Source organism: Halichoerus grypus, chromosome 14, assembly GCF_964656455.1.
Source record: "Halichoerus grypus chromosome 14, mHalGry1.hap1.1, whole genome shotgun sequence".
Classification (NCBI taxonomy): domain Eukaryota; kingdom Metazoa; phylum Chordata; class Mammalia; order Carnivora; family Phocidae; genus Halichoerus; species Halichoerus grypus.
In genome coordinates this window covers 42991205-43003967 of record NC_135725.1, presented here as the reverse complement: position 1 = coordinate 43003967, position 12763 = coordinate 42991205, and the positions used below count along the sequence as shown (strand labels likewise).

The window sequence follows — 12763 nt, the reverse complement described above, 5'->3', positions numbered from 1 at the left end:
AGTGATGCTTCAGTTTCGCTAGAGCATGTATCAATCTGAATTATTACCAGCTATTCAAAAAATATGCTAACATCCTAATCTAAATGCATCCACATAATGTATATGTGTGTTTATACATAAACATCCACATAAATAAGAATATCAAAAGACAGATCATCCTTCATTGCCAGAACAGACATCTTCATCTTGGAAAGTAACGTATGAAGTTACTTTACCACATTGGTGGGAAATAACCAGATTTTGTAAGTAAAAGGAGACAGATTTGGACAATGAGCACAACAGACGTTCAGAAGGAAACCTCTTCGGTCTGACGGCCAGCTGAGGGGGGCCGCTCTGGCTCTGCTGCCTTTTTAGCCCCTCTGTCACTGAGGGGGCACTGGTGGGTCAGTTCACTCACTAGTAATTGTGTTTTACAGACTTCTAAAGCAATTGACTCAGTCAGTCCCAATTCAATAAAAGTGGAGAGCAAGAGAGAGAGCACTTTTGTTCTATTTTTTACTTGAAATTATTTCATTCAGCAGTCTGTCTTTTTTATTACCAGGACTTGACATTAGCACTCCAAGCTATATTAGCATCCATTTCAGCAGTTCAGTAATGGTATTAAAAAAACACTTAACTTCAATGGTGAATGGTTGTATGACAGTACCATAAAAAACCCACATTAAAAAAAAAACTCATGTATTTGTCCCAGCAAATTATTTTTCACTTGTTTAACCACTTCAAATCTATGTTCTCGTGATGGGTGTTCACGAGGACCTCCTTGTTCTCAGAAGCAGCCAAGGGCACTGCTCTGTTGATTAGGGAATTGGGGAAAGAGGATAGGAAAATCGGTAGGGAGAGGGTAGGTAAAGATGCTGTTTACCCTGTAGTTAGATTACCTTCCATTCATCAGCAGAGATAGAATTGGCAACCTCAGAGCACCCAAGGTGAAATTCTTGGATCCTCATACATAGCTGGGATTTGATTTTGAACCCAACACTCTCCAAACTTGGGAGCAAAGCCTAACTACTTTGGCACTGCAGTGTGCTCATAAATGACTACATTAGATTCTAAATTTTGATTAAACATTCAGTAATTAATCAATGGTAGACATGAAGCAGTTGGCAAGGTCCAGAGCTGCGAAATGTTTAAGACATAAAACATTACAAAGTAATTAGAATATGCTCCTTCAAGAGAAGGATTGCCTTCAATAAAGAGGTAAATGATAGCATCCTGTTTATTGTGGACGTAGGCAGCCAGAGCAATATGATAAACTGCTGGAGATACACATATCAGTAATCATCCACATTATTAGTGCCATTAATCATAATTCCAAAAATATGACAGCAGCAGCCAACTTTTTGACCAATTTTGCTTCTGCCTGTTGGCCATTATAACTTTGCTAATAGACTGCAGAGCTCCTGTGCGTGGCAGTTTGCATTGAGAATAGAAGGTTAATTATATTTGAGCTGCTGATTTTTTCTCTCCTTGGAAAAGGCTTAGCACTTTGACAATCCCAGGAGCTCACTGTTGTTAAACCAGTAAAAGTACTTTATTGAAATTTTCTTTGTTGGTCAGGAATGAGGAGATGTTTCAAATGAGATATAAGCGCCAGGCTGGGATAGCCGCTAATGTTTCTTGCTCCAAAGTGACCCTTGGGCAGCAAGATGAACTCCGTGGTTTCTTTAGATCACTTTGTTCTCTCCTTTCTCTTTTGCAGATGGGTAAAAATTTCAGCACTATATGGAAATCCCACAAGATTAGTGGTAGTCTCAATATGTAGGACTAAGAAGTTGGGGGGGGGGAATGGTTCATAATATTGAGAGAAATCACTACCTTTTTAATATAAAATTCTGCTTTCCCTATGCTCATGTGAATAAAAAGTAAAAATTATTTCACAAAAATAGAGTGTTTCTGGGCGCCTGGGTGGCTCAGTTGGTTAAGCGACTGCCTTCGGCTCAGGTCATGATCCTGGAGTCCCGGGATCAAGTCCCGCATCGGGCTCCCTGCTCGGCAGGGAGTCTGCTTCTCCCTCTGACCCTCCCCCCTCTCATGTGCTCTCTCTCTCTCATTCTCTCTCTCAAATAAATAAATAAAATCTTAAAAAAAAAAAATAGAGTGTTTCTAAAAATTGAGATGTTTAGTAGCATAGGTACATTGCTGGTGAGTTAACTGAAGTTTTCTTGGGTATGTTTGACATCATTTAACCAAAAACATAAATTAGATTTTGCACATTCTTTTTGTTCATGTATCTTAAGTAGTTTCATTTTTAATATAGAATTCCAGATAAGGCCATAGCTAAATCACAATACTGATGGTCTACAAAATTCTGTCCCTTCCCTTGGGGAACTCAGACATTCCTAATCTTATCTTTTTAAAAGATCTTAAATTAACCATTTTAATGATGTAAAACATTTTGAATATTTAGTCTTAGAAAGTATTTCCTTTGAAAATGATCTCAGAAAGAAATAGAGGTTTCATGCTGTACGTATTAAAAAACAATGCTTATTTTTTAAACGGCAGAAATTTTTCGAGAGAAAAATGCATTCCTGTTATTTTAGACATAGGTCTTCTAAGCTCTTTATTAAAGTCAGACCGTAACACAAGGGTTGGAAGATTTGAGGGTTAGTTCATCCAGGGTAAAAATATATATATATATATATAAAACTCAAAATTAGAGCTCAGATTCGTTTCATTCCTTAAAAGATGCCAGTGTTTATGGCCTTTTTCTTACCCACCAATAGTAGTAAACTGAGCACCAGATGAGCTGCCTGATTGAGAAAATTTCCAAATGCTGTGAAAACATAACCCTATTCACGGCGTAGCACTCCTCTCAGGTTACAAAGCAACAGGTACCTACTGAATTCAATCAGCACCCTGGAGAAGCCTTGATGTGTCAGATGCAACTCAAAAGTAAAATGGTTAGGGAGCAGGGCTGTTGGATATCAATCCCACACTTAACCTGAGCATCCGGCATACGCATTTTCCATCTACCAATCTGCCTTCCCAAATGCCATTACTACATTAACATTTTTTATGCATTCCACAGCGATGACAAATTGTTTTCTAACTGTAGCGCCAGATTTAGTATGCGAAAGACACATTTGCCTCTGCCAACAAACCAATAATTCTCGCTAACATCTTCAGAGTTACAACATTTATAAAGTTGCAAAGTGGAGTAAACAAACCATCTGTTTGGCTTTTCCATATATGTCATGCTTTCTTATTAGCATATTACGATTCATTTAGTAAACAAATTTGGTGATTTCGTTCACGTCAAAGTTAGGTCGGAAGCTTGAAGATGATTAACATTGCTGGGACATGCACATTAATACATTGCATCCTTGGCAAAGTTAAATGGCTTCTCAGGAGAATCGCCCCTTGTTGACAAGATGAGACTGTCAATTTTGTTTGCCTGCCACATTAAGGGCCATGAGGGGATGGTAGGCTCTGAGAGAGGGGAGTCATGTAGGCAGCATAATTCACTGTGAATTGAGAAAAGAAGTCTAATTCTGATAAATGGTCGACCCCAATACATCCTACCTGTTATTACAACAGACGTGCCGTATCTGTGCAGTAAATTAGCTAAACCCCTAAAGAGTTTGGTGGGAGCTTATCTTCAAGTGAATAATTTGAATGTAGAGGGAACTGTCTGCGTGACCAGTATGGATGATTTGTTTTATATTGAAAGAGATTGAAGTGACTGAATTTCATAGTTTTAATTTGCAAGAATTTGCTTAGCTTTTATTTCTTGCATTTCATATGTACTTCTTTTCGGGTTTTTTTGTGTTTTTTTTTTTTTGAGCATTCACTAAAATTGTACTTTCAGTTTTTGTGTGTGTGAGAGAGAGCTAGAGATGGTTTTCAGCTCTTCTGGAGAGGGTTTTTAAGTAATAGCCTATAGAACAAATGCTAGTTTTACAGAAACGTGTACTATCAAAAATGTCATTTAACTTGCAGAGCTGTAAGCCTCCTACCATTAATACAAAAATTTTGAGGAGTTAAATACAACAGATAATGTCAGAGCAATCCAGATAAGAAGAGAATTAATGAGGGGCAGAGGTTTCAATTTTCAGTTCTGTGGATTTGGATAGATGATGTACATTTCTGTTCAGGAGTGTTGCTGATTCAGTATCCCACAGTACACTCAAATCTGGCATCTAGGTTTTTCTAGAGTGATTATAAATTTATTTCTCTATCCTCATATATGCATACGTATATAAATATATATATATACACACACACACCATATATATGTTATCTGTTATGTATACATCACTGTTCATTCTGGACAGTGTAATTTGAGGGTGTGTGTGTGTGTGTGTGTGTTGAGTGGCAGAGATAAGCAAGAAAAGAAAGATAAAAATTAATCCAATATGGAGCCTCAATTCTGTTTTGCCTGAGATATTATAATATTTATCAAGTATTTTGTTTCACTAAGTTTAGAATGGTTCAAAACTTAGAAAGAGTTAAGATTTAGGTATTGAAGTTCTCATGTAACCTATGGTCTGATTCACTATTCAGTTTTGACTACTACATTCTGATTTTCTAATTTGGACATGAAACTTTTTCTTTAAAATAAAAAAAAAAGTTCCTTCCCTATATATCAAAGTCAAAGTTAAAACCTCAAACATTATATTAAGTTGAACTGGGCATTAGAACAAGAGAAACATGAGAAGAGAAATGCCCAGCAAGACTTACTTTTTCTCTTACTTTCTCTCGCTTGTATTTATGCATTTACTTAACTGTGTTTGATGAATTTGGTGTCTTCTGTGGTTGCAGTAAGGTTTTCTTTCTTTTTTTTAATTGAGATATAATTGACATAAGTAAAATTTTTATTAAAGAAACAAGAAGAGCGGTGGTCCACTTCAGGCCAGTTAAAGTACTTCCACTCAGCATTTCAGTGTTAAGTTTGTTTTTATGACCTCCCCTACCCAAGGCTTCATTACTTTTTGCTCTTAAGGATCATCTTAGTTTTCAAAAGGCATTTTGTAAACTCACAGTGTGGAGGGAGTAGGAAAGAGTACAGAGATTCAGAGGAAGCAGTTGTAATTCCAAGCAAGCCCAAGTTATAGGACTGTGTCATGCCTTAATTTATATAGCGTTTCTGTGTACCACATTGGGGTATTAATAGAGTCAGAATTACCCTTTGCTGTATTACCACTGCCTTTTCTTTTTTTTTTTTTTAAGATTTTATTTATTTATTTGAGAGAGAGAGAATGAGAGAGAGCACATGAGAGGGGGGAGGGTCAGAGGGAGAAGCAGACTCCCTGCCGAGCAGGGAGCCCGATGCGGGACTTGATCCCGGGACTCCAGGATCATGACCTGAGCCGAAGGCAGTCGCTTAACCAACTGAGCCACTCAGGCACCCCTACCACTGCCTTTTCTTAAGTATTCTGTTATATGCTTCCAGTCTTGGGATCATTGTTTTCTACAGTGTATTTTGGGGAAAGCTTCTCATGCATATTATTGATTGAAGGCGAGTAAATGTACTTTCAAGTATTTCCTATGTGCAACGTATTCTACTTTACTGCAGGAGACTGGAGGTTGAATGAGATTTAGTTTGTGTTCTTGAAAGTGACCATCTGGGGGCTACATTTTGGACTCCTCTCTTAGTGAGTAGTACTGTCTGTACTCATTAACACCAGATCCCTATTAAGACCAGATCCTTACCCTTTCTGCCTAGGAACTCATCTTCTCTCTCCGTCCCAGTCATTTTTTTTTTTCCATGAGAGAAATACACGTCTGCATATCGGCATTTCCTACCTAATCAAAGCGAGCAGAAAGAGCCTTCGTACTGTTTATGACCTTGTATTATATAATAAGTTTGAATATAATCTAGATTTTTGCTAATGATTCTCTCCTGGAGATAAATATAGTAAGTCCGTTTCTAGAAAAACCATCTCTGTCTCTGAAGAACTCAAAATTGAGTTCCTTCATAGGTTCCTCCTTCCACTTACTACATACATCTGCACACTGCTTCCTCTGCTGGGGGTCTTTCTCATATTTCCAACACTCTCTGGCCTTCCTCCCATTTTAGGGTCCTCTTCTCTTCATCTGATGGTCAGTAGGCATGAGTTCTTTCTGTGTCTCTTCCATCTTCCTTCTCTTTTTACCTCTTTAATTTTGCTGATCCAAATAAACATAAATTGCTATTAACTCTAGGTCTTTGTATCTCCTCATGAGGACAGGGTTTTATGACAATTAATGGTTTGGAGTGACTGATTCCAGAGTCCAACAATAGGTCTTTGTTAAGATCAAGTGCTGCCTTCTGTCTGCTCTAGAGGCTGAACCTAACCTCTTGAGGAGCAGGATCAGTACTCTCTAAAGAAATCTGTCTTTCTTCTTTCTCTCCTGCTCTCGCTTTTCCTCTTACCACCCCAACATTACTATGTGAGTGTTAGAAAATCTCCCAAGCCCACTACCATGAGGGTAAACGGGCAGACTTTCCCATCCCCACTTCACGTGTTTTGCATATGGTATTTAGGAAGATTATTAAACAAAAATGAAATAGATTAAGAAATGAGCATAAAAGAATCAATTCTCTTGAACTGTGGTTGCATAATGGAAATTGACTACCATGAATGAACCCTTGTACTGAAGTTATGAACAGCAGAGCTAATGCACTGCCATGAGTTCATCTTTATTATTGCATTACACCTGAATCAATTGATAAAATAGCCTTTTTTTTTTAAGCAAGGGATGGCACTTAATTGAATAAAAGTCAATGTAATTATATTAGCAGAGGCCAACAGTACTGCTGACAGCGGAAAAGGGACACTGTTGAACAGAGTGCCAGAGCTGGTCTACACATTTCTGCACATCGTTTGGTTGACAGATATTGAGGGCTGGTACATCATCTAATTAGATTACAGATTTCTATTGCTGTAAGTGAGAAATGAAGAGAAACATCTCTTCCTGGTAACATATCAGTAGAGATGTGTAATTTCACAAGTCATCTCAGGAAAGAAGTGTCCGTCTGGGTGATCAGTGTGTCCTTTTGTCAATGTTAATTTATTCTTCTTTATTCAGTGTGTCTTGATGTGTCTGCTATTTTCTCAGCAGTGAATCTAGGAAGTGGTAACTGCAGATGTGTGAGGAGCAACAGAGTTCTAGATTACAGTCATCACAAAATGCGTGCTTGTGAAATTAAGAAAGTGGGGAGGGTGTTAGAAATAATAAACAGAGGGGTAGGATTTCGTGGGCTACTTACGGTTGGCAGATTGTTTAATCAATAGAGTAAGAGTACGCAGTGTAACTCTGTTTCCACGTTCTTCTGATAACTCTGGGGGCGTCATGCCCGCATGTCAGGGTAGAGACCGCTCAGTAGGCATTGCCTGCACTCTGCTTTGCAACCTGCACTTGGAGTCATCTGCCATCTGACCCCAAGGACACAGGGAGCAACAGTGTCAGGGCGGGGACTGTTTATCACTCACATACTCGCACCCTGCATGCATCTGTGTAGAACTCATTTATGGATGATAATGATGCTGTGAATTTGGTTTATCTTAATTCGATTTATGATTTTTGGATTATAAGCTGATCTGAAAATCATCAAGACAGCATATGAGGTGATCTCTTACGACAGAAAATGATTTTGTGATCAGAACATTTTAAATCCCTATTTTATTGTTTAAGTTTTTTTTAAACCAGATGTCTAGAATGTGAATTTGTTTTCTCTCTCTCTCTCTTTCTCTCTCTTTCTCTCTCTCTGTCTCTCATTCTTGCTTTCTTTTGTGATCGATTTAGCAAAAGATTAGAAAGCTGATCTTATTATCACAAGGTAAGCTCAGCCTTCCTAAGTGCAGTGTGGAGAGGGCTGCTCCCCTCTGCCCCTTAACACCTGGAGTGCTATATATTGTCTTGTGTGGAAAGGTGGAGAAGTCTTTCCTACCTTTCTTGTCTCTGAGGCACATACCTCTCAACCATCTCTAAGAAATTAGCCATGCTTGTCACCAAATGGAGTGACTCATTTTGGTCTTCCATACGTTTTAATTATAATCAGGAGGTCTGTTGAATGTTATACTGGCCATTCTAGGTTATTTCTATTATCACAATTACTTTTTCAAGATGTAGAGCTTCTGCCATTATCGAGAAGCTCTTATGTATCTGTGTATTTATTTATTGGTTTATTTTTTGGAAGGGTAGCCTTCAATTTAGGTACTTGTCAAACATGTGAGCCTTTGCAGGTGGAGAGAGGTATATGCCCAAGGGCACTTTAAAAATAAATGGGGGATGTAAATACAAAGGCAATGTTTTCAGATAGATAATAACGTATTAGGCTTTGTAAATCATGACATCCCTATGGATGCTGTGGGACAAATCCTATCTTTTTTTTTTTTTTTTTTTAAACACAAGCAAAGCCCTTAGTAAAAGTTTTGCTTTTCTAAGAAGTACAGATTCCAGTTGTTAAAAAAGGGGGACCATATATTGTGCTTGATTTTGGGGGTATTGTGTGTTTTCTTTTTTGTCCCTTTTGGGTTTTTTCTGTTGTTTAGTGTGATTTTTTTAAAGGGTGGGTGGGTTTTATTTTAAAAAACAATTTCTATTTTTCAGGCTTTGTTTTAAAGGATTAAATTTTAAAAGTTGAATTATTCGATGAAAGCATTTTCAACTCTAAAATGCAGCAGCTTCTGAAAATGACACGTAGTTTACTAGTAGATTAGTTGAGATCCCAAATTATTCTGAGGAAAGGGATTTATGATACAGTCTGTAACCCTATTTCAAATTGCTAATCTATAAAACTAAATTTTTTCCTTCCTAGAACATGAAGTATAGAAAGGCAAGGGGGAAGATGTCATTATGTTTTAAAGTTAAACTGAAATTATCTAAACTATTTACTTTTTTAAAAATTGATCTTTTTTATACCTCTAAATGAAGTGCTGTAGGCAAAAAAGGGCTTTTTTTTTTAGGTGTAAATTCAAATTATTCAGTTTAGACAAGCAGCAAGTTTCCATTCTTTTATCCTGTTTAATATATATTCTGACATCTCTGCTGTGAGATTCTGTGCAGCTGATGCTGCTACCTAGTAGAGCTAACAATATCATTGAGAAAAAGGTGCATGGGTTTGCATTCATTCTACCATTGAAAAATTTTACTCTTATAAAAATTATGTTAATGAAAAGCTCCCCTTATTTGCACTCCCCACCACCACTTATTCCCAAATCCTGAGGATGTAGGGCAATGTTTGCTTTTATAATGGTGCAATTAGCAATGAATGTGCTTATTTAATGCCTGGTGGAAGCTGAATCAATTTTAAAATGTTCTCCTTTTTCTCACCCCTCCCCACTCCCTGTACACCTCTCCCCCCCCTTCCCTCTTGTTTTCCTAGACACAGTGCCAACATAAACCTGCATCGCAAACTGTTGACCAAAGAACTCGATGACATGGGCCTGGACTCAGCGCAGCCCTCCCTTAGCAAGGACCTCCGGGATGAATTTTTGATGAAGATCTATGGTGCCCAGCACCCATTGGGGCTCGATGTCAGGGAAGACGCCTCCTCTCCCGCAGGGACTGAAGACTCCCACCTGAATGGGTACGGGAGAGGCATGGCGGAGGACTACATGGTCCTTGACCTGAGCACCACCTCCAGTCTCCAGTCCAGCAGCAGCATCCATTCCTCCCGAGAATCCGACGCAGGCAGCGACGAGGGCATTCTTCTCGACGACATTGATGGGGCGAGTGACAGTGGGGAGTCGGCACACAAGGCTGAGGCCCCTGCCCTCCCTGGCAGTCTAGGGGCCGAAGTTCCAGGATCTCTGATGTTCAACAGCTTGTCCGGGAGCAATGGTGGGATCATGTGCAACATTTGCCACAAAATGTACAGCAACAAGGGGACCCTGAGAGTGCACTACAAAACTGTGCATTTGCGAGAAATGCACAAGTGCAAAGTCCCTGGTTGCAATATGATGTTTTCCTCTGTGCGAAGCCGAAACCGGCACAGTCAGAACCCTAATCTCCACAAAAACATTCCCTTCACTTCCGTCGATTAGTCTCAGAACGGACATTACAAATGCCAGCTCTCACCAGATGGCCTACGTATTTGAACTGCCATAGTCAGTGTGTGCTTGTGTACTTGGCGCGCGTGTGTGTGTGTGTGTGTACACATGTACGCCTCTGTGTCTACATATATACACACACACACACATCTTTTCTTTAGATATAAAAAGATAAACACTAGGTGCTTTTGAAAATTGTTTTCTTTTTCCTTTATAGTTTTGGGAAAGGGGTGGGATCCTTAATTTGGGGGTGAAAACAAAGAACCCTTAAAACACACATACACACACACATACACACATAAAGTGTGCAACTAGCCCAAATTCTGAAAGAATAAGAATTCTTGGTCCTCTCCAGAGGGACAATTTGTTGTATCCATGACTGTTGCCTGCAAAAAAAAATAAAGGGAAAAAAAAAAAAAAAGAAACAAAAAAGGAACTTCTTATAGTTGTCTTTTGTGAACTTTAAGGTTTTGAGAGAATCTTCAATTAAAGCATGGCAGATTCACCTGTAAATATTTAGCCTTGAGAGGCCAATGATGTAAAGCAATTGTATTGATGGTGTTTAACTCTTTTGTTTAATTTTTACAGTTACATCCAGCTGTTAGATATGCAGGAGAAAAATAGTTTGCTGGCTAGCTCTATTCATTTATGTTAGCATTAATGCACATTTTTTTTTTTAAAAAAAAACATGGTCTTGTTTTTACTACCTGCTAGATATAGTGATAAAGAGGTGCTGGCATGCTTTACAGCACAGATCGGATTTTTTAAAATGTCCTGTACTAGTACATAAATCCAGTCATGCACTTTTTTTCATACACTACAAGGGGATGTGTAATATCCATGCTTCTTTTTTATCCTTAAACTATTGCCATACTTCAAGTAAGTGTCTTTTTAAAAAAATTCACTTGTATAAAAATGGTCTGGTCAGTATAGGGCACAAATGCCAAACAAAAGTATTAGTGTTAACACAAAACTGCCAACTTTGCACAAGTTTCCAGAAAAGAAAATACAATTAGTCACTCAACATAACCACAGGCCAATTTGTCGGCCACCAGAAAACCGCTTTAAAAAAAGAACACTTGGTGATTCTTTCAAGTGCCGAATGTTATTAGAATCAACATTGCATCCTTCTTTGCTTATATGTTAAGTTATAAAAAAGGAAAACACAATTATGTGGTGTGAAACAGCCAAGGCATTTACTCTTCAGAGGCAGGGTAATATTTCAGGATACAAAAGCCCAAATTACTCACTGTGGAACAAAGCTGAATATGTAAAAGTGTTGAACACTCATTTCCAAGGACCTGACCCTTCTCCTTTAAAAAGAAGGAAGTCTGCACTGGGTTGGTCTGTTGTATGGCTGTCTAATTTGTTGCAAGTTCTGCAGTAGTCCTATGATTCAGGCCTGTTTGATAGACAAAATCAAAAGACATTTCACAGCGGCAGTACTTGGAAGCTTTGAAAACATGTGCTGAACTTGAATTGAGCAACACTCCTTTCTGAAAAGCCAGACGAAGGGGGGTTTAAAATAGGATCTCTCACTGTTGAGTGTTTTGTGTTTCCCCACATGATTTGTCAGAGAGAAATGAAAGCAAGCCTGAAACCAAGCAATTGAGAGTGAGAAAGAGGGGGAGACGGTTCTCCAAACCTTTTTTGTTTTTGTTTTGTTTTGTTTCCGATGTTTACACATGTTGCCTGAGCTGGTTAACCACATGGGCAGCCCTCAGCTACCACAGCATACTGACTAAATGATGATATTTACTCAAGTTCAGTCTGCAGCCAAAACCATTAGGACGTGCATTGCAGACTGTGTTTTGTTGTCTGTTTTTTTCTTTCTTTTTTTTTTAAGTGGAGGGGGGGAAAGACAGATAAACAAGGAATATTTTGTCTAACAGTACACAATAATTTAAAGAGAATGTATTTCTTTTCTGCATTTAATGGCCTCAAACATTTCTCTCATCGGTCTCAAAGTTAGAAATACCCCCTTTGTTTGAACTTTGCATGTTGTTTCCATTTTTCATATGTTTTGTAATTATTTTTTCTATGTTCACATCAGCATTCACTTCCGTTAAATTTGCCAAAGGAAACTGTTAATATGTTTCTGTTGTTGTTATTATTCCTGTAGGATTTATTGTACCTCACAGTATTTATTGTTTCCAAAAATAAGCATCATTAGTTGAGGATTCAGTATTTTTATTTGTAAAAATTTCAGAAACAATAGATTCTTAAAGATAAGCTAGACTTGTCTAGAAGCTTCATCTTTTCATCTCCTTCAGAGGATGCTATGGGGCTCGTTTAATTCATTTGTTCGCCAGTGAGGAAAGACCAAAAGTATTCGCAGTACAAAAGAAACCATATCAAACACTATGTTAAATGACAAATGTTTACGGTAAAAAGCTGAGGAATTAGTAATAACCATTTTTGTTTTCTTGTACCTTTGAATTCCCCAAAGTCTTAATTGCTTTATTTTGGTGTTGTGTTAAATTGAATAGACAGAGATGTTTTCCTTTGTTTTATACCATATAAGACTATGTACAGTATGTTTGTGAAAAATTGAACTAGAATAATGAAAGTTTGTTTGCAAACCTTTTGGTCCTCTTAGCGTTCTCTGTGTTGCGCTGTTGGCCCACTACCAAATGATTCGAGTCAAAAAGGGTGGAAAAAATATTTTTTAGTATCCCAACAAAAGATTAGGGAAACACTGGCTTTGGATCGTGATAGACCGAATTACACCTAGTTTTATGAAAATAACACATTTTTATTTCAGTGATATTTAAAAAGTTACACTC

General features: G+C 38.0%; 1 protein-coding gene across 11 annotated transcripts in view; it reads left to right on the top strand.

Annotated features, from left to right (window-relative positions):
* BNC2 (basonuclin zinc finger protein 2) overlaps positions 1-12559 on the top strand; it is a 429802-nt gene extending 417243 nt beyond the window's left edge. For 8 of the 11 annotated variants that reach the window (XM_078061248.1, XM_078061246.1, XM_078061247.1 and 5 more), the window contains one exon: positions 9311-12559. In XM_078061248.1, coding sequence (XP_077917374.1) covers positions 9311-9971 — 661 coding nt within the window. In that variant the 3' untranslated portion in view covers positions 9972-12559. Of the gene's footprint in view, positions 1-7728; positions 7763-9310 lie in introns of all 11 variants that reach the window. The other 3 variants (XM_078061251.1, XM_078061245.1, XM_078061252.1) reach the window with 3 other exon arrangements.
* Positions 12560-12763: the final 204 nt, after the last annotated feature.